The 18,852-nt window shown below is 40.8% G+C and overlaps 1 protein-coding gene across 1 annotated transcript in view; it reads left to right on the forward strand.

The window, feature by feature from the left end:
• The first annotated feature begins 2,338 nt into the window (after positions 1-2,338).
• DOK6 (docking protein 6) overlaps positions 2,339-18,852 on the forward strand; it is a 492,877-nt gene continuing 476,363 nt past the window's right edge. Inside the window, exon 1 of the mRNA XM_058277882.2 lies at positions 2,339-2,511. Within this exon, the coding sequence (XP_058133865.1) occupies positions 2,446-2,511 (66 nt within the window). The 5' untranslated portion in view covers positions 2,339-2,445. The remainder of the gene's footprint in view (positions 2,512-18,852) is intronic.

The following is an 18,852-nucleotide window of genomic DNA, read 5'->3' on the forward strand; positions in this document are numbered from 1 at the left end:
GAAAAGACCAGTTTACAAACATAACCCAGTATTTCTTTTTGGAATTCATCAATAATATCAATCTGCTGCAGAGGGATAAGAGGGAGAGGGTGCTTATTATAGGCAAAAGGAAAGAAAGAAAGAGAAAAATGAAAGAAAAAAAGGAAGAGAAGAAAGGAGGGAAGGAGGGATGGGAGAAAGAAAGAAAAACAAAGAGGAAGGGGAAGAGAGGAAAAGAAAAAGGTAATTATAGGTGAATGTTTAAATCATATTAGGGTGTTAAAGGCCTTCATAAGCATATGAACAAATGTACACTCAGTTTTCTATAATCATTAAAAGCCACAGTTCACATACTACCACACCAGATGGTTAAGCCAGCAGTAAAGTTTTTGTGGAGACAAAAACTAATCCCTGCCTTCTAAGACCTTGTAATTGATTTTTGGCAACAGGCTATTATACAAAAGAGGGTAGAAACTAGTGGTCATGGAAATTATTGTAGACAAATAGCCAATCTTGATATTGTGGCTTTGCAACTGATCATTTCTGAACCTCAGTTTCCTCATCTAGTTATTAAATATTTTATTTGATTAATGGGTGTGGTTGCAAAGAGCAGGGAGTGAGAAGTGATGTAGCTAAAGTATTTTAAAATCATAAACAGTCTTTCATATTAAAAAGAAAAAAAAAAAGCCATGCAGTGTGTCAAAAAGTGATAAATGAGAGCAGATAGTTAGAGGAGGGCACTCCCGTCCAGCTACAAGGGGGTTCATACAAATTCCCTGGGGAGTTCAGAACTTGGCTCATTCTAGAGACTGGGTCATGTTATTCGAAGTAATCTGCACTTTGCATCCTGGTGTCCAAAAAAGTATTTGCTGTGTAAATGAATGGATTGGAAGAGTGTACTTCTGAGGCAAGTTAGAGTTTCCATTGTGTTCTATGGGCTCTAGATGGAGACTCTTGCTAATGACAGGACAAAAATAATCACTGGGATGCCCTTTTGATTGGGGTGATGGGACATGCTGATGTGCCCTTCAAAGCTTTATATTATCTGCCCGCCCCCGCAAGTTCGGTTTCCTTTTGCTCTTAATATTATTATGATCCCAATATATATGACTAAGAATTTGTAGCCAAGAACAGGAAAGAATACTGCTTGCTATAATAAGCAGGGGGAAAAAAATGAACTTTAGAACTTTTATTAAATATAAATTCTTCATAAATAAGGGAGTCACTTACAAAATCTTCAATCCATACATTTTCTCCCCCCACTAGGATCACCCTTAGCTACTAAGCACTAAACGTTCTTGCCTATAGCTAAAACCCATCAGGGGATCTTGAAATTGATTTGTCACTCTATCTGTATATGTACATGTACATGTATATGTATATATATAATTGCCTCCAAGCCCACACATTCGGTGCTCCCGATATTTCCGTGACTCTTACAAAACCCGATATACTGAAAAGTAGAATTTCTTTACCAAAGAGAAAATGTCTTTTAAATGTCAGGCTTTCCCGCAGAAAGGGAGTTAAGTTCTTCATTCTTTTGTTTTCGCAAGTTGAACGTTTCAACAAACCGTTGGCCTCGCGATGGTCTCCCCGTTCCCGAGAAGATGAAAAGCCACCAGCCACCCTGGGCCACCCGCGCGCAGCCAGCGGAGAAGTCGGGGCCGGGCGGCCGCTCGGGCGGGACGCGCCCCCCGGGCCCTCGGGCGGCGGCGGGCGGAGGACCTGCGCGCGCCCGGCCTCTTTGTGTGCTCCGGGCCGGGCTCGGCGGCGCTGCCGGTGGCTCTCGGGGCACAGCCCTGGCGCGGCGGCGCTGCTTCGGCGTCCTCGTCGGAGTCTAACAGCCCAGGGAGCGCGGCCACGGGCCAAGGCCATTGTCTCGCTCGCGTGAGCCTTCTGGCGGCCAGGTCCCCCCCCCCGCCCCGCCCCTCCTGCCCAGCTTGGGGACGGGGGCCAGGAGCCCCGGGAGGAGGAGCGGCGTCTCCAGAGGACCCCCGCACCCCGGGAGGGCGTTGGAGGCGCGGGGTGCGCGGCGGGCGGAGCTCCCGCGCCCTCCCGCGCCCGGGCCGCGCGTCTCGCCCGCATCCCGCCGCCCGCGGGGCCGGGGGGGAGGGGGCCCGGCGGCTCGGCCCGCCCCCGCCCCTCCTCCCCCGCGCCGGGGAGCCGCGAGGGTGCGCGCCGGGCAGCTGGGCGCCCGCCGCTGGGTGCTGCCGGGGGCGGCGGCGCGGAGGGGTGCCCGCAGCCGGCGGCCCGCTCGGCTCGCGGCGGGGGCGGCGGCGCGGGGAGGCGGGGGCTGCTGGCGGCGCCGGGCCCGCTCCCCGCCCGCGGCGGCCCTGCCCCCCGCGTCCCCGGCGGCGGCGGCGGCGGCTCGGGAGGAGCGGGCGGCGGCGCGGCGGCGGCCGGCTGGATGCGAGCCCTTCCCGCGCCGCGCGGCGGACGGCGGCGGGCGACGCGGCCGCCCCGGCCATGGCCTCCAACTTTAACGACATAGTCAAGCAGGGCTACGTGAAGCTTCGCAGCAGGAAGCTGGGGGTGAGTGGCCGCGCGGCGCGCTCCTCCGACGCGGCGGGGGGTGGGGAGAGGGGACCCGCGCGGGGAGCCGGGCGACGGCCACCCGTCCCCAGGCGCACCGCCTGCGGGTGGCTCGGCGGGGCCGGGGGCGCGGGCGTGCCCCGGGGGCCCTGGCACCGGGTGGGCGCCTGGAGCCCCGCGCCCCCGGCCCCGCGCGCGCCTCGCCGGCTGCGCACCCGGCCGGGCAAGTCCAGCCGCCGCGGAGGGTCGTCAGTCCCGGCGGCGAGGGTACCCGGGAGGGGACTGAGGAGCCTGCCGGCGACAGTGGCCGGGTCTCCACAGTGGGCGCCGTTCGGCAGACCTGCTCGACGCGTGTGTGTGGGGAGCCCCCGCTCTCCAAGGCCGTGTGGAGATGCTCCTTCCCCAACCCTGTCAGCGCCTCGCGTCTCTGCTGACGACTGCGGACGAGTTTCGGGCGCCGGTGACGGTCGCCCCCTCGCCCGGTGTCTGCTCCCGGCCTGGGTGCGTGCGCCCGTGTGCTGGCAGGTGTGTGCTCACGCACCCAAGCGCGCCACACCAAAGTTTACGGACACCTCTTCCTAGTTTCTTCTTGGGAAGCGCTGCCTGATTTGGGAGAGAACCCTGGGGGTTCCAAACTTCTCTAGTGTACAAATGAGGAGGTAAGAGAGGCGCCCGAGGGTCCTAGTGGACCTGGGGGGCGGGCTGGACCGAGCAGGCGAGGAAGGGCGGACGCACGGGAAACGGGAGGCCCCGGAGGACCGCGCGGCTGGATCCAGGTCCCCGAGACCCCCAGCGGCGGGCGGGGCCCCAGGAGGAAGGGAAACTCGACTTGGGGGAGAAGGTGTTCGTTGTGCGGCCTCCCTGGCTGGCTGTCTAGCCCACGTTTCTCAAAGTTCCCAGCTCTGCGAAGCTCCTGGGGCGAAGTGGCCCTGCGTGGGAAGGTTTCCCGCATTCAAGCTGAATGGGTGAAAATTCCAACTTGGAGAGGGGAGCGGGGAGGGAGAACTCGGTTAATTTACTCACTGATTTTTTTAAAAAAAGGAAAGTAAATATATCTGTAGAGAATAGCACAGGTACACGGCGGAGTTCCCTGAAGAGGCACGCCCGCCCCGCGCCCTGAGGACCTCTGTTGGGAGTTGGTGGAGCAGGGCTTGGGGATGCGAGCCGCGGGAACGCCGGCGTGCCTTTTCTTGCCACCTCTGCTCGCTTTCGCGTTGAAGGTGCACGGGAGCCCAAGGACGCACGAGGGACCCGCTCTTGAATTTCCGCAGATCTGTAGGAGGCGGGAGGCCGAGAGCTGGGTGACAACACAGCTGGGTGACAACCCCCGCCTCCCACTCCGTCGCCGGGCCCCAGTCGAGAGTCTCCGCCCCGCCGGGGCTAGAGAGCAGGCGCCAAGTTCAGATCCTACGTGGGGTTTCTAGGGCTCTTCTTGGATAGAGCGAGGCGCCCCCTTCTCCTCCAGGGAACTGAAGGAGGCACCCACGTGAAAAGCTGCGCTTGTCCAGGAGGCAGGTGGCTTCTCGCAGCCGGGACGCGGTGCCAGACTCTGTCCCCCCCACGGTTATAAGTCAAGGGAGGAAGTGCGGTCCTAGAGCTCCAGGGGAGAGCTCGCCTCTTAACTTGACCTTTGCAGGCCTTTGCTCCCCGACGGAGTGCTTGCTCGCCCTTCTCCCTCTTCTCTTGAAATCCCAGTTGCGTCTGACACCTCCGTGGTTAGAAGCTGAGGGATGAGTTAAGTGCCCAGGGGAGGTGTGTGTCTGCTGCCACAGAGGCCCCGGATAAGTGAAAATGAGACTAAGGGATAACCCCCCAGGACTCCCTTCTGCACAAATGGGGGATCCTTAGGATTTCTCCCTATTCCAGCTATCCAGGATTTCATTAAAAACAAAACAAAAAAAACCCCAGTATGTAGCCTAATTATAATATAGGATCCAAGGGAAAGACACCGACTGCTTCTCTGGCATAACCATACACTGACACCCTTTGAAATGTCATTTTGGAACACCATTCCCACTCACTAATTATGTGTGTCAGTGTGTGGTCCCACTTCCAAAACGTCTTTTTGTATACTCACTGTTAGAGATATACCTTTTAAGAGGACACCTTCACAGAAACAATAAAAGCATGTTTATAGATGGCCTAATGGCTTTTGTCTTCCATTTCTGCAAGAGAAATGCAAACTTCCAAGTTTGACTGTTGAAAGAGTTTTGCTTTAATATTAAGTCAAAATTTTAAAATAAATCTACCTCGAATATAATTTTTTTTTAAACTTTAGAGACATTTCTATTTAGAAGATTCTAATATTCAGAAGGGTGAATTCAAATAGAAAAACTTCACGTCTGTGGTTCTGGGAAACTTAAGTGGGTCTCATTAGATAGTAAAGCCATAATGTGTAATTATTTTTGTAAACTTGTGGGCCTTAAAAAACAAAAACATACCATCATACCCCAAACTCATAGAAATTGATATTATCTAAATATTAATATTTCATTTTCATACTTAATACATATTACTGATCATAAGAGCTCAAACTCTGAACTTTTCCAAAGAAAATGTCATTTTTAGTTTTAAGGATACCTAATGATTCTTTTATGATCTATGTACAAAACTAAATTTCAAACAAAATAATTCTAAATATGCATAGATATTTGATTAATTATGGGCTGAGAACTCATGCTTTTAAAAATCTGATTTTATAATATTCTATGGAAAAAAAGGCCTGGGTATCAGAGATAATTATGAGGGAAAATATCATTGATGTTTGTGTCAGAGAGAATTATGACATGAAAACATACTTTATTGTGAAATGTTCTAATGTACCTTTTTCTCCTCACAAGTTGGTGCTCAGTACAACATTGTATAAGGACAGTAAAGCATTTCTTCTAGGCGGTGGGCCAACCCTTTAGAGAGGTGCTTCCAGGCTGAATGATTGAAAGGGCTCTTGCTTTGTGTCTTATTAGCAAACCTCAACACCTGTTGAGTAAAGTTGGTTAGGCAACCATTTGGGGCAAGGAGTAAGTGTGAAAAAACTTCTGTCAAGTGTGCAGTTTGTCTTGATTCAGTAATTGGCTTTTCTTCTATTTAGAAAAATAATTTTGAGAAACACAGAATCATTTTCATAAATTTTACTTTTATTCTCTAAAAATGTTTATTCAATCATTAAAAATGTAATGATATAATTCTGTAAGTGGCATGACTATACATTTTCATTATTATATGTCATTGTGTCTATATGAATACCTTACTTTTCTTTTGCAGGATTTAAGAAACCTTGAAGTAGTCGACTCCTACTTATCTCTTGTGTGATTGGTAGGATAGTTCATAGGTCACCTATGGCTTCCAAGTTTTAAAGAAAGGGGGCTTAGAAATACTATTAAAAATAAAAGAAAGCTTAAATATGTTGATCAACATTTTTATCTCCACTTGAGTATTTTTTTTTCTGACTTTTGACGGGTTCAGTTTATTCATTGTAGCAGTTTGATATGGTTCATGAAATCCAAAAATAGATATTGGGTTATGTTTGTAAACTGAGCTGTACCTGGGTGTGATTAAATTATGATTAGGGCTTTGATTGGGCTAGTAAGTAGGGTGTTGAGTCCTCACCTTTTGGTGGGTGGGTGGGGACCCATAGATAGGAGGCTTGGCAGAGGACAGAGTTGGAGTTTTGATGTTGGAGTTTTGCTGTTGGAGTCTTGAGCTGGAGCCCCGGGAAGTAAGGCCACAGAGGAGTTTGGTGGTGAGGAAAGAAAGGCAGGCCCTGGGAAGAGAAACAAGCCATTTGCCTAATAGTCTACAGCTGGCCTTGTGGAGTGAGGCAAAGCCTAGAGAGCCTCATGGTCTACAGCTGACCTTGTGGAGAAAACAGAGGAGCTGAGCCCTCTGTTGAAACCTGGGAAGACAGGAACTCAGGAAGCCTGAACCCTGGCAGATGTTGGCAGCCATCTTGCTCCAAAACGTGGCAACAGACTTTGGTGAGGGAATTGACTTAGGCTTTTATGGCCTGGTAACTAAACTTCTACCCTAAATAAATACCCTTTATAAAAACTAACTGATATCTGGTATTTTGCATCAGCACCCCTTTGACTGAATAATACAGGCATCAAGGCATATTTTGCAACATACCAACCTGTTCTTTGCAGCTGAACTAAGAAATCATTTACAGAAACCATTAACAACCTAATACATTATGAAGTGACATCATGATTATCATCATCTTCATCACCACCACCATCAATGTCGTCATACAAATTCCAGACAACCACAATTTGATTAAAGCTGGATTCAGTCCTAAGATAATTGTTTACAAGGAGTTTCTTTCAACTATATCAATTTGAATATTCAAAGGTGAAAAAAATATTTTACATAGATTTTCTCTCTATTCCTTTATCAAATTCAGGGTGAGGGATTGGTATGATGGGTGTCAAAAAGAGTCTCAAGATAGCATAACTAATATTTTCCTTCCTTCCTTCATTTAAACATTCACCAGTTGATCAGGAAGAAGTACCTGCTGTTTATCAGCAGTGTACACTGGTGTATGTGTGTGAATATTTCCAGACTTTTGTTGTATTAATCAGGGTAATTAATAATAAATCCTTCATCTCTTCTGCTCACAGTATGCTGGGCCAGTATTAGTCACGTGGCCTCAAGCTCACTGCGAGGAAAACAGGGAAATGTAGAGGAAAATATGGAGTATTTGGTGAGCATTGACTTTATGAGCTAAACATCTATTCAGGATTTTCTCTTTTGCATTTTCTCCATTTCTTTTACCAGCTTACTGTAGATTTGTCAACCTCTTCTTCCCTACTCCCTCCTTGGCGAAAACTTTAAGACACTTTCATTTCTGGATTGATGGTAACCTCTTTTCTGTGAACTCTGAGTTTTCCTCTATCTAGCAAGCACCATTCCCCTGGTTTAAAGAGAGGAAGAGTATAGTTGTTCTTAAGAGATGTTATGAAAGTTTATCCCTTTATAGATGTGTATTCCTTAATTTGCATGCATCATTTGCATATTATTTGGCCATTAGGACATTTTAAAATTTTCTGGTCCCCCAAAAGTTAGAAACAATCTTGTGAATAGAGAGAGATATCTTGCATGACATGCATCACCAATTTTCCAAGAATTAGATGCAATAAATATATTTAAGAAAAACATAAGACAACAATAATTTTGAACATTCAAAAGACATATCAAGAACTTTCAGGACCTTTATTTCACATATCAGTTCCCAAAATGTGCAGTCAAGATGTAGAATTTGTATTGGAAGTATGTGTTTAAATCTTTACTCATTCTAAAATATTTTATTTCCTGGGCAGTGGCCTTTGAAGTGGATCCATGATGCCCGTGTTTATTTGTCATTTATGTCTTTTTCATTAAATTTTTACAATGTATGAACATTTCAATTATTTGATCTTTCAGATTTTTTAGATATACTGTTATATATATGCTTATCTTTATGTGTATGTGTACCAAGTATTTCTTTCTGCATCTATGTCTACAAATACTGCAGTTCCTTAGGATTTTAGGGTGGGGAAAAGACTTTTATAAGTGTCAATTCATTCCCTATATGAAGCATTATTTGCATCTGTATGTTTGTTTATGTGACATTTCAGTGTGCTTAGAAACTTATTCATATTAGTAATTTATTTTTCTTTTTTATTCTTAGTTGTGCATATAGGCATGTCTGATATTCTTTGGATTTTCAAAACTTAAAGAAAAACCAAAACCAAAATAGACCTTACTGTAAAAACCAAACCAGACATTTTGCTGGATTTTGATATTAAATGATTATGCCTGTGAATACCTGGGGGGAAGCTATTAAATCAGGGTGGATATAAGAGTTCCCATCTTAATTTTTTATTGTGATAGATTTGAAGATGACTGCTGGCAAGGTGAACCTTCAAAATGGCATTCGTTTTCTCAGATATCATGGTTTATAGTGAGTGCTTAGAGAAATCTCTCAAAGCTACCTAAATGACTAAAATTAATAAACTGTAAACAGAGTGGTCATATAGTGGTCAAACATTTTGGTAAAGTCTACTTTCCCAATTGCCTTAAATATCTTTGAGGAAAGCACAATAATGATTGCGATTTTAGATCAGTATAAAATAGCATGAATAGTTTAATCTAAAGCCTATGTTGACATAAATGCCATTCTTTTAAAGGTTTTTTTTTTGTTTTAAATAATATGTTGTTCTGTTTGGATCTTATTAAGCCATTTAAACACTGTTGAATAGGATTAAGTATTTTTATCTTTGCACTCTTCCTATTGAATCACATTAAAAGTCTAGATTGTATAAATTTACACCATAATGTTTACATGTTAAATCACCTTTCTTTGTAAGAGAATTGAATTAGATTTTTTCTCTTGACCTTAGCTGATTGGATTTCATCCTTTCATTTTAAAAATCATTTACTCATAATATGATTAACACAAATTCACTTTAGAAACTTTAGAAGATAAAAATAAGCATTATGAACAAAATACAAATAAGCTATATTCTCACCACTTGTAGATAATCTCTAGATTTCATATATTTTGAAGTGCTCGTCTTAAGGGAAAAGTAATTTCTATAAAATGAGGCAAAGTAATTAAAACGGAATATAATTCTTTAGCTTCAATTTATTTTTGCCCCACTTTACTCACAATATTTTTTCTTCAAGATCTTCTAACTTTGATTGACCAGAGAACAGACAAATTCCAGGTAGAGAATATTTTTATTAACTTACTGTTAGTTTTATTTTAAGATATAGAACAAGATTATTCTTTGGGTAATTTATTTTTATATTATAACACTATTCCTCAATGAGAATATTGAACCTATCACTCAGATTGGATGGATAATAAATACTTTGTTATTAGCAGAGAACAGAAACTCATTTAATAAAGAAAACTGTTATTTTCATGTTGCTTGAAATCATTAATGGCAGTTGCAATCTTCAAATGTGTAAGTCGTTTTCCCTGCTGCTTTACTAAAGACTGCAGAAGGCTTGGCTAGTTGATTGGCTCACCAGTAAAGTACTGGAAGCTCAAATACATTGAAGCTTAGTTTAATTTGGGACTTGCTAGTAGCAACATAATCATATTGAATTTTTCTGTGTACCATACATTTTGCAGTTTATGAAGAATTTTCACATATGTAATTCTCCCAAAAAACTGAAATTGAAACAATAAAGTTAATCAGCTGGAGTTACAGAGCCACAGGGGGTGTGCACATTCAAATCTACATTTTATAACTGTAAGTTCAATGTTGAATGTACCATGTGAGGCCTACCACTTTGCAATATATGTAGTCAAGTAGCAACTCAGTTATATGAACTCTCCAAAGTAAATAACTTTCCTTTGATTGATAAGTGGTAGAAAGCTAGTAATGATCATTACTTTCATTCAACTTTTATTTAGATTACTAATAAAATTGCTATTTAGTGGATGGCAACAATAAGGAGGTACATTACAGATTTCCATCCAGACCACTTTGCATGGACACAATTTATTTTTGTTAATACCATTCTAAACGAGCTAATCTCTCTTTTAGAAAGGGAGAGTATGCTCCAAATTTCAGCTGACAGCATAGGTAGAATTTACTAACATTTTTTTTTCATATTAAATCTGTTATATTTATTTTAACATATTTGTATATGGAAAATAATCTTTTAAAATTTAAGTTAGTGCTATAAAAACTATGTTTATATTAACATAATAAAAAGGAAGATCATTTAAAGAAAGAAAGAGTCCTTTAAGGATCCTGGGGCTACACAGTAGAAAGAATCAATGTCATTTTACTGATGCTTTTTTAGGCTTCATTATACTTTGAAATATGTAAGTATTAGCTATACAGTAGGCTTTTCCCCCTTGGCAGCACTGGGAAGAAATGAATCTTCTACCTTCTCTTGCTTGCACTGAGAAGTCAGCTATCAATTCTTATTGTTGCCTTTTGAAAATATCAATCTTTTTCCCCCTGACTGGTTTTAACATTTTGTCTTTGCATTTAACCCACTTGAGTAAGATATGTATAAATGTGCTTTTCATTTTATTCCTCTTTCTTGGGGCTTATAGTGCTTCTTGATTCTATGGCTTGAGAATCTATGGCTTAAGTTTTAAAAAATTATTCAGCATTACCTCTTCAAATACCGTTTCTGTCATTCTTTCTCTGTGTGTGTGAGATAATTTCTACCATGTCGCCCAGGTCCCTGTGCTCTTTTCTTTTGCATCTCTTTGACTCTCTAAGCCTGAGGATTGATATCTTCTTCTGAGATATCTTCCAGTTCAATTAATTGCCTATTCAGCTGGGTGTAATCTACTGTTGAGACTATCCTGCGTCATTAATTTCAGTTATTCTCAGATCTAGAATTTTCGTTTGTTTTTTTAATTTCCTGTAAAAACTAATCCTCAGTGTAGTCTGTGGTAGTCTTCAGTGCCTTCAGACACCTGAGTTTTGTCTTTGCCCAGCACGTCTAATCATTGTCAGCTGACCTGAGTTAGCTCGGGCACCATTAGCATGAGTGGACCTTTCTCAGCTGGTTGAGTTTAACAGTGAGTTCTTCACGGGGTGCTAGAGGCTACTTGGTCCTTCAGAACTTCACTGAGAGGCAAGACCTAGGCTACAGCTCTTCTCTTACTGTGCCACCCTCTCTCTGAGATGACTTTGACCTAGACTATTTTCAAAGCATGTTGTAAACCTCCATAGCAGGTTTCGTGACAGTGAAGTTGAAGAAAATGCAGAGATTTTATGGGCCTAACCACAGCTGTTGCAGGTAGAGTATATGTGGGAAAAGTGTCTAACTTGCACCTCTATAAAAAATGGGGGGGTAGTATTGAGGCAAAAAGGAGCTATTAGCCTGCTTCAGTAAACTCAGTAAGTAAGATGGAAGTTCTTCCCTGTACAGGAGTGGCTCTCAGATTTGGGGGCACATTAAAAGCATTTGAGAAGTTTCTTTTGTTTTTTATTTTTTCTCTTGTTTTAGTAAACAGCAATGACAAAATCCAGTCTGCTCCCAAAGATTCTCACTTAATTGATCTGTGGCCAATGAATGGCCTTTGATTTGTTTGCTTGCTTTTGTTTGGTTTGATTTTAATCTCTCCATGTGATTCTATAATAACTAAAGTACTTTTCACTAGAAAAACTTTTCAAAGCAATTTATCACCACATATGATCATGGCAACTTAGTGAACTAGGATTAATAGGTTCCAACATGTCTCTGTAAATAAACGAGCCAAATAACTATACATATAGCTCTATCAGACATTTACCTTTTACTTTTGCACACAGCATGTGATTCTCCATCTAATATTTAGAGAGTACTCCCACTATGGGTTTTGAAGGTATCAAATAATGCCTCACACTAAAGATGAAATGCCAGAAATAGTCTTTTCTTTTCTCCCTTGTAGCAGTGGCACGAGCGCATGAGCTGGCTTTTGCCAAATCCATGAAGCTAGCACTCTTAGAGTTAGTGACAAAAGAGAGAATCCTTTGGAGGGATCACTGCAGGGGATGGCGGGATAGCAGTTTCTACTAGCTCAACACATTGGCCCAAAAGTAGAAGCAGTGCACATTCTTGCATCTATTTCCCTAGGCCAAGGTAGCAATATCCTCACCAAGCCAACTTAACAATTTGAGGGTTCAACTGTGGCTGCTTAGTCTTGAAACTGGTTCTCAGCCCTCCATCATCCCTAATATATTTTAATAAATTTGAATCAATGAAAATTTTAATGAAGTTCTTTCTGCCACTATCAGCTAGTGTCAACTTCTATTGCTTGTAACCAACATAGATCATTGATAAAATGGCATTATTCAGGTGACCATTAAATTTCAGAAGCAATATACTAAAAAAAATTAATTTTAGAGTAATGCATATTTAAACAGTTCTCCTTAACTATATATAGATACTAGAACTCATTTTCTGTTCTAGTCAATCCTAGTTTGGACACAAAAAATACCATTAATTCTGTTCACTCCTGGAGAAGTGTAGGAGCTTTAATGGAAACATATGCTCAGATCAGTGGTGTCAAGCAATTAAGACAAATTTTGTTTTAAAGTTGAGTGACCCACACAAATATACACAACAGATTATTTTACAAAGGTGCAAGAACAATTAGATTAAAGGAGGCTAGCCTTTCAACAAACGGTGCTGGAGTAACTGGGCATTGGTAGTCAAAAGAAATGGACCTCAGCCTAAACCTCACAACTTGTTATTGAAAATAAATCTCAGGCTTCAAGGTAAAATGTAAAACTATAAAATTTTTAGAAAAAAAATATGGGAGAAAATCTTTGGGACTTAGGACTAGGCCAAGAGATCTTAGACTTCACATCAAAAGACCTGTCCATAAAAGGAATCATTGATTAATTGACCTCATCCGAAAAAAAAAAAAAAGTCTCTGTGAAAGACTATGGGAAGAAGATGAAAAACAAGCTTGAGACTGGGAAAAGATATTTGCAAACTACTTATCTGACAAAGGACAAGTATTTCAAAAGTTAGCAATAAAAAAACAAACAGTTTAAGTAGAAAATGGGTGAATAACATGAACAGACATTTCACTGAAGCTGATACACAGAAGGCAGAAAAGTACATGAACAGATGTTCAATGTCACTAGGCATTAGGGAAATACAAATTAAAACTACAACAAGATATCTGTATACCCCCATCAAAATGGCTAAAATGAAAAACAGTAACAGCAGTTGCTGGTAAGAATACAGAGAAACTGGATCATTTACATTCAAGGTAAAGTGGAAAATGGTTCAGACACTCTGGAAAACAATTTGGCAGTTTCTTAAATAAACTAAATATTCACCTACTCTGTGACCCCAAAATTGCACTCCTGGGCATTTATCCCTGGTGGTGATAGAGCTGCTCTGGTCCATAACTGAATTGATGGCAATACCTTGCTGTGATATTGGACAGTGGTTTTGTACAGTATTACCATTGAGGGGAATGGTAAAGGGTTCATTGGATCTCTCTCTATTATTTCCTAGAAGTACGTGTGAAATCATCTACAATGATTTCAAAATGAAAAGTTTAATTTAAATATAAGGGGCATCAAAATATAGTCCCATTTTACAAAGGTGATAAATATTTGGGGATATAGAAGAAGTCAGGTGGTATGCTACTAAAATTCCATTTTTGCTTGTTTGCTTTTGCTTTTGTTTTGCTTTATTCTCCACTTCTTAGACTATATTTCCTCTTCATAAATGAAGAAAACAGGTTAAAATTAAAATTGACATTAAAGTTAGGATAACCACAAACTAGCATTTCATAACCACACATGAAAAACTTTAAGGTTTTGAATGTAAGATTTGCTTTTGGGGGAGTCATCCCTCAGTCTTGAAAATGCTTATTTTGCAATAGTAATGCACATGTTTTATTTTGTGAAACAAATGAAAAATATACTTTTATGAATAATGTAAATGCTTTGTCTTTTAATTCCCACCTGCCTTTTTTTTTTCCCACTAGGTATGTTTTGCTGAAAAATCTTAAAGAATGTTTTAGCTTATAGTCTTTGCTTTTAAAATGAAGGGAATTAGTGAATTTAGCAGGTGAGATATACTTTAAAATATTTTTCACCAGATGTTCAGCAGGTGCATTTTACTCACTTATGTTATTGAATCTTATAGAGGAAGGAAAAGAATAACAATTCTTGAATAAAATAGGACAGATAACTTTTATGGATGCTTGCCTTGTGTTGTTGTTTTTTTAAATCATTCTGGGCATCAGAACCATGGAATAAATAGAAATATACTTTCTGAACAAAAGCAAAAACCTGGAAATGTAATTTTAAAATCTTGTAAATATTTTTTTTAAAAATTGGAACAACTGCTTAATTAAATGCAAACCTGGCAGGGACAGAGCCTGGCTTTAGTCATTCTCAGCAAAACTAAACCATGTCATCTTCTTAATATACTAAGTTTAAAAAACATATATGAATACTTATGCTGGGTGAGTTTTATATGAAGTGGGTACATAGGTGTCAAAACAAACTGGCTTGGAGATGATGTGACTTATCTTATGTCACATGTCTTGGACTGGGCAGAGGTTGCCATCATGATCTCATGAAGGCCTCATCGTGTTTCGATTTGGAAATGACATTTTAGGGTCTACAGAGAACTTTGACAGGCATCATTTCATTTAAATCTCAAAACAGGCCAATGAGGAACTTCTCAAACTCCAACTCCATTGACAGTCAGTGCTTCTTACAGACCCTCACAGTTCCCCACAACTTCTAAACACTATGTCATCGCTGGAATTCCCCAATGTTTCTGTGACCTTTTAAAACATAGTCTGTAATTTACTACCAGGAAGAGAAGACCTTGAGATATATGGCTTATTGGGGAATGCCAGCTCAGCTGTGGTGTGTACCTGAAACAGGTTAGCTTCTCCACAGTCACTGCCGCCTACCCTGCCGTGAAATCCTCCCTTCCCACCCCCTACCGCCATCTTGGAGGTTATTCCCACAGAGGGGAGCATTTGGGATAGATAGAATCAGTGCAGCTAGAAATGAGCAGGACCAGGGAAGCCACAGAGGAGGCCAACATTCCAGTCAGAGGAGATGCCAGAGTCCTCCCCTGAGCAGCGAGGGTCAGGATCGAAGGGCATCTTTCCCAGAGCCCTGTGGTGGCGAGGCTGCAGGGCTCACCCCACGGGTGCCCAGTGCCTAGGAGAGCAGAGGGATATGCCGCGGAGTGAACACCGCCCGCTCCTTTCTCCAGGGGTGTTTCCAACAAGTACTAGTGGACTGCGTAGGATACAGATTCATGCTAATAAACACTAGCAGGCAGGTTTTAAACCTGTGTCTATCGCAATACCTATGGTTTAAAATAAATGCCAGTGAACGCAAGAGCCGGATCCAGGTCACTCCTCCTTTGCCCTCTTCAGCCCTGCCATCTCTCCAATTCCCTTTCCCCTTCCAGAAGGTGCTGCCTGAGGCCCACCTCTGGGACAAAATACCCTAGCCCCTCATTTTCCAGGCCCCCCAAATGTGTCCAGTTGTTCTCACAGAGGACCTTCCTTCAGCAGTCACACTCGCACACCTACCCCCTTAGCTCTGGAACCAGACAGGACTCGTAACTGTGGGGGCTGGGTGGGTGGACCTGCAGAAGTGCTGTAAGACCAGGGATGTAGAATTTGTCCTTTTCCTCCCCCGTCCTGTTTTTATTCTGCCTGGGGAACTGGAGATGACTGGTATCTCAGAGCTGGTTCTGCTTTCATGAGCCTTGCAGAGGTAGCTGCCCACAGTCTTGGTTCAAGTAGAGGTGTTAGGCCTTTTGCTTTCAGCTTTGAGCCTTAGTCACCATTCCAGGAAAGGAGGGACGATTCTACTTAAGAAAAAAATGTTGGGATTGGTTATTGATACTGGTTAAATTTACCTCAAATCAATATTCATTATTATTGAATCACCAGTTAATGTGGGATGTTAGTGGTTTCTGTACATACGCATATACTTATTTCATTATCTAATGAAGGCTATTCTGCACTTTTTGGTTGACTGAAAGAAGCTAATTGTACAGTTATAATGGAGGTAGTTAGAAAATTAAAAGCATGAATTTAATTCTCAGTTCTGCTAATTATGAGTAGTGTAACCTTGGGTATGTTTAAAATTCCTATGAGCCTCACTTTTCTTAATTGTAAATGGTGATAATATCAATCTCATCATGTTTTATGAATGTTAAGTAAAAATAATATTTTAAAAGGTCTAAAACAGTGCTTGATATGTGGTGCTCAGAAAGAACTTAGATATGCCAAACCTTCTGCAACAGTCCTTTACAAAAGAGGCGTGTCTATGCAGCTCTTCCTAGCCGGGATTCCATGAGAGAAGAAGTCCTGATGTCCCTAGACTTGCAAAGTAGGTAATGTGTTAACTTCTCTTCTGTATGTAGAATGGCAATGATTATTTAGAGTCCTTCAAAAAAAAAAAGAGAAAAATAAATAACTGTGGAAGACTTAATTCTATCATGCAACTCGTCTTGAGAAAGATGGACTTAAATAATGAGCTGTTTATTTCGTTTGTTTGTTTAGGAGGTACCGGGGATCAAACTCAGACCTTGTTCATGGCAAGCAGGCACTCAGCCATTTGAATATATCTGTTCCCCCCTATGTAATTTTTTAATGATTATTACTATAATATAGGTAGCCACCATTATCTATTTGGCCAAAGCTTTGAGTCAGTAGCAAAACTTGAAGTCTGGTATGGTGAGTTCAGTAGATAGTGGTATTTATATAATGGTTTTAAGTAAGTTTTAAGAAACACTTGTAAACACATGCATTATTTAATTTTAACACCTAAAGGCAAATTATTTTCAAGGCAGATTCTGGTTTTGGAAAAAAAGATACTTCTAAAATTAAATGATGGCAATATTTTGAGGGTCACCAAAGATAACAGGTAAAAAAAAATTTTACCTTATGTATAAGCTTGTTTATTAAAACTAAGGTTGCTAAACATGTTAAAGGACTGATTTAGATATTATAGATTTTTAGGGTTTTGGGATTGAATGCACATTTATATTAATTTCCAGTGACTACAGTCCTCATTTACAAAGTGCCTATAAAATGGGGTAATCCGTTTGGCAATGTAATATGCTAAAACCTCGCACATGGTTGATTTCATTAACACATCAAAATATAATATCTCATTGCCCTTGCCTGTAACTACTCCAGTTCCCCATGTTCTCTAGATCTCAAGACAAGTTTTTCAGCAGGCAAGAAGGCAGGAAGGAAAGAAGGGAGGGAGGAAGGAAGGAAATGGAAACAAGCATGTCCTCATGATGAATGGATATGCTCTAACTGAACAATCCTAATGGTGCAGTAAGTACTCTGAAATCCAGGCAACAGTAACATGGAAAAGATAAAATTTGTGTTTATGCACTTTGGGGACTATTTCACTTCATGTTATGTTACGGTAAATGGGTGATTTTTTATTATCATAACTAATAAATTCCATAGTTTCTAAAATTGAAGCTTGATGAAAACAGCTTTTCTCAGTGAGTTTTAGAACTTTTGTCATCAAGTAGGACTTGTATTAAATATTAAAGGCCTTTAAAATAAATACAATGAGGATGATTTCTTAACCCCAGTCCAAAAAAAAAAATGCTGCTTGAATTTAGGAAGGCTGAGGCTCATCCTGCCTTAAGTACAAATGTTTCAATTAGTAGCTGGAGTTTTCTTAGTGCTTGCTCTTTCTCTTAATTGAGGAAAATATAAATGTTAATCATTTTGCAGTTGCAATTTAGTGTTCTCTTTGAAATGAGGTTTATATAAGCTACATTTGCCCAGAGAACACCTTAATTACCAGGAGCCAAGTGCTTTGAACACTTCATTGACTCCAGAAACAAACAGCAGTATAAAACTTCTCAGCCTTTGATTTTGAGCTTTAAATGAGCCATTTTGGCTGAATTCTAGAAAACATCATTACTTAGAAGAAGATAAAGTTCAGCTGCTTTTCAATGAAATTTCATTTTCTATCTCCAGTGAGAGAAGTGAAAGATGAAACACTGGGCTACATTCCCATGGAAAAGAGTGGGTAGCTTTCCTGATACTCAAAGTGATATTTCATCACTGCTTCTCTTTTAATGATAGTGAAAACTGCCCAGAATACAAAGTAAATAAAGTCCCCAATAAAACAGCTAAGGTGTTTTGATTATATGTTTTCTGTTGACACATCAATTTCACTACCTGCATATAGAGTGGGAAAAAAATTAAAGATAGCACATAAAAACCTGAAGTATTTGAATATCTATGATTTATCTAAGTTTCAGAATCAAAAGGTATAGGAAATAATTGTTTTTCTGTGCCATTAGAAGCTATAACATAGTTGATAACATTTTTAAATTAAAAATGTAAAGGATATATTAATATATATGTAATTTATATTAGTTACGGATAAATGAATATTAAATGTATTAAGGGAAGAGGAGTCATGGGAAGCAAAAAAAAGGATCAGATGCAGAAGGTACCTGCACAAGCAGTTTAGTGATGCATAGGACCCAGGACATACTAGTCTAGCAATAAACGTTTGCTAAGTTGTTTAGTAAGTTCACATTCAAAACTGTGCTTCCGTATTTTTGACTTGCAGGAGTATTGGCACTACTTTCATCAAGGCATTTTGTAATTTCTACCCTTGTAATTAGCTTTTAACAATATTCCCTGAATTGCAATGAAAGATTGTAACTAGAAATATTCAGCTAGAAAATGTCTTATGCCTTATTCAGAAGGTGCTATTCAATGTTGAATTTTTTTCCCAAATGTATTTTAAAATTTCATCTGAAACAGTTTTTAAAGATTATGCAAGTCAGCAGAAAAGTTGGCTTTATTAAGATCAATGCATACGAAAAAAAAACCCTAAAATGAAATTA

Source organism: Dasypus novemcinctus, chromosome 16 (assembly GCF_030445035.2).
Source record: "Dasypus novemcinctus isolate mDasNov1 chromosome 16, mDasNov1.1.hap2, whole genome shotgun sequence".
In the NCBI taxonomy this organism is placed as follows: Eukaryota; Metazoa; Chordata; class Mammalia; order Cingulata; family Dasypodidae; genus Dasypus; species Dasypus novemcinctus.